The sequence below is a fragment of the Myotis davidii genome, unplaced genomic scaffold (genome assembly GCF_000327345.1).
Source record: "Myotis davidii unplaced genomic scaffold, ASM32734v1 scaffold1439, whole genome shotgun sequence".
Classification (NCBI taxonomy): domain Eukaryota; kingdom Metazoa; phylum Chordata; class Mammalia; order Chiroptera; family Vespertilionidae; genus Myotis; species Myotis davidii.
Genome location: NW_006292342.1, coordinates 389,342 through 391,127, shown reverse-complemented (window position 1 = coordinate 391,127; position 1,786 = coordinate 389,342). Strand labels below are relative to the sequence as shown.

Here is a 1,786-nt window from a genome sequence, read left to right as displayed (position 1 = left end):
CGCTGGGTTTCCGCGGGCCTCACAGCGCAGCGTCTGCTCTGGGCCCTCGGGCCACGTCCAGCTCCTGGGACAGTCCGAATCGTCCAGCCGGGGGGCGTCTGCGGGCAGGGATGTGGGGTAGAGAAGGCTCCACGTGGACCGTGGGAAAGGCTCCACTTCCACAAACGGCGGGGACTGGGCAGGTCCCTGGAAATCACCAGGGGGGAGGCGAGAGCTCAACTCACATAGGACTCGCAGTTCGGTGCTCTCTTTCTTGCTCAGGACCTCCCCGTCCACCTCGAGGGCGGCGTCGCAGAAGAAGCTGCGTCTGTCATCGTTCGCAGTGGCGTTTAGCTGGAGCTGGACGGGCTGTCCCGGGGCTGCGGCCGGAACTCCGTCCAGAGTGACCAGAGCTGGGGCCCCAGCAGCGCAGGTCACTGTCACCGTCTCCCCCTCGGGGACGCTGGGCGCGCTCAGGGTCAGGAGGGGCGCGGGGAAGCCTAGGGGTGGAACATTCGCTCGGAGTCAACTGACCACCCCCCTGATCGGCGGGAACGCTCGGTGGATACGGCGCCCCGCCCCTCGAACTGCTCAGGCCCCGCCCCTCCTCGTCCCGCCACTTGGCGGTGGTCAAGCCACAGCCCCGCCCAGCCGCTCAGACCCCGCCTCTCTCGTCACTCAGTTTGCCCTCCATGGGCCCCGCCCACTCGGGTATGAAGACCCCGCGCACTCTCTGTCCCGCCTTCGCGTTCCTCCGGCGCCACTCCCAAGCCAGAGAGGCCCGGCCCCGCTCCCGCTTACTGTAGACGGTCACGTTCTCCCAGGTCTCGCGGCTCTCGCGCCCCAGGGTCACGCTGCAGGCCAGCTGCGTGGCGCCCTCCTGCTCTGCGCTCGCCGTGGCTGTGGCAGCGGCCCTGAGCGCGTCCCCCTCGAGGATGATGTCCGGATGCAGCCTCTGGGCCCCCAGCGCCAGGTAGACCCGGGCTTCCGAGGCTGGAAACAGCCCGTCCAGGGAGCAGCTCACGGGGCTTTCCGAGCCCACTTCCAAGAGCCGGGGGGCAGCGAGGCGCGGGGGCTCCGGAGACAGTGCTGGGAGTCCAAGAAGAGAGCTTGAACTTACGTGCTGAACACCCACCATGTGTGTACTAAGCGCTTTACGAGCACGATCTTATCCCGCTATCCTGGAGCCGGAGAGGAACAGGGCTTTCAGCTGGTGAGTGTTGGCGCGAGGATTAGAATTCGGACCTCTCTGCCTCCGAACTTCTCAAGCACCGGGCCAGCCCCTCTGCGTCCCCTTCACCTCCCCACACCCACTCACCGAAGGTTCGGAGCATTCTGGGGGCCGAACGGTTTTCAAACAACCCCAGGCCGTGGGGCCGCAGGTCCAGCTCCGCGCGGCACGAGAAATTGGCCCCATGGTCCTCCCTCCTAGAAGCTACGGCGGACCAGCTCCCGGGCGCCCCGCAGCAGGGTCACTGTGAGGCTCCCACGGGGCCCAGCGCCAGGGACCCTGCAGCTCAGGGTGAAGTTCTCGCCGACAGGCTGCCAGGCAGGCAGGGGCATCAGCTCTACGCGATCAGGCCGCTCTGCAAGGGAGGCACCCAGGTTCTTGGAAACGTGTGGTGGTACCCAAGGGCCGAGAGGTGTGGGTTTGGGGATCCAGAAGAAGGGGCCTGAAGAGGAGGACCTCATGACCCAGGGGGCGGGGCCTGGGAGGGAGGGAAAGTAGTGGGGTTAGAGCGTGGCCGCTGAGAACTCACGAAAAGTACGAATGAGCCCACGAGCCTGCAGTGTGCGGCGCGCAGCG

General features: G+C 66.9%; 1 protein-coding gene across 1 annotated transcript in view; it reads right to left on the bottom strand.

Annotated features, from left to right (window-relative positions):
• ICAM5 (intercellular adhesion molecule 5) overlaps positions 1-1,786 on the bottom strand; it is a 6,654-nt gene that overhangs the window by 3,515 nt on the left and 1,353 nt on the right. The window contains 6 exon segments of the mRNA XM_006765821.2: positions 4-98; positions 225-479; positions 781-1,068; positions 1,298-1,406; positions 1,408-1,565; positions 1,740-1,785. Coding sequence (XP_006765884.1) covers positions 4-98; positions 225-479; positions 781-1,068; positions 1,298-1,406; positions 1,408-1,565; positions 1,740-1,785 — 951 coding nt within the window.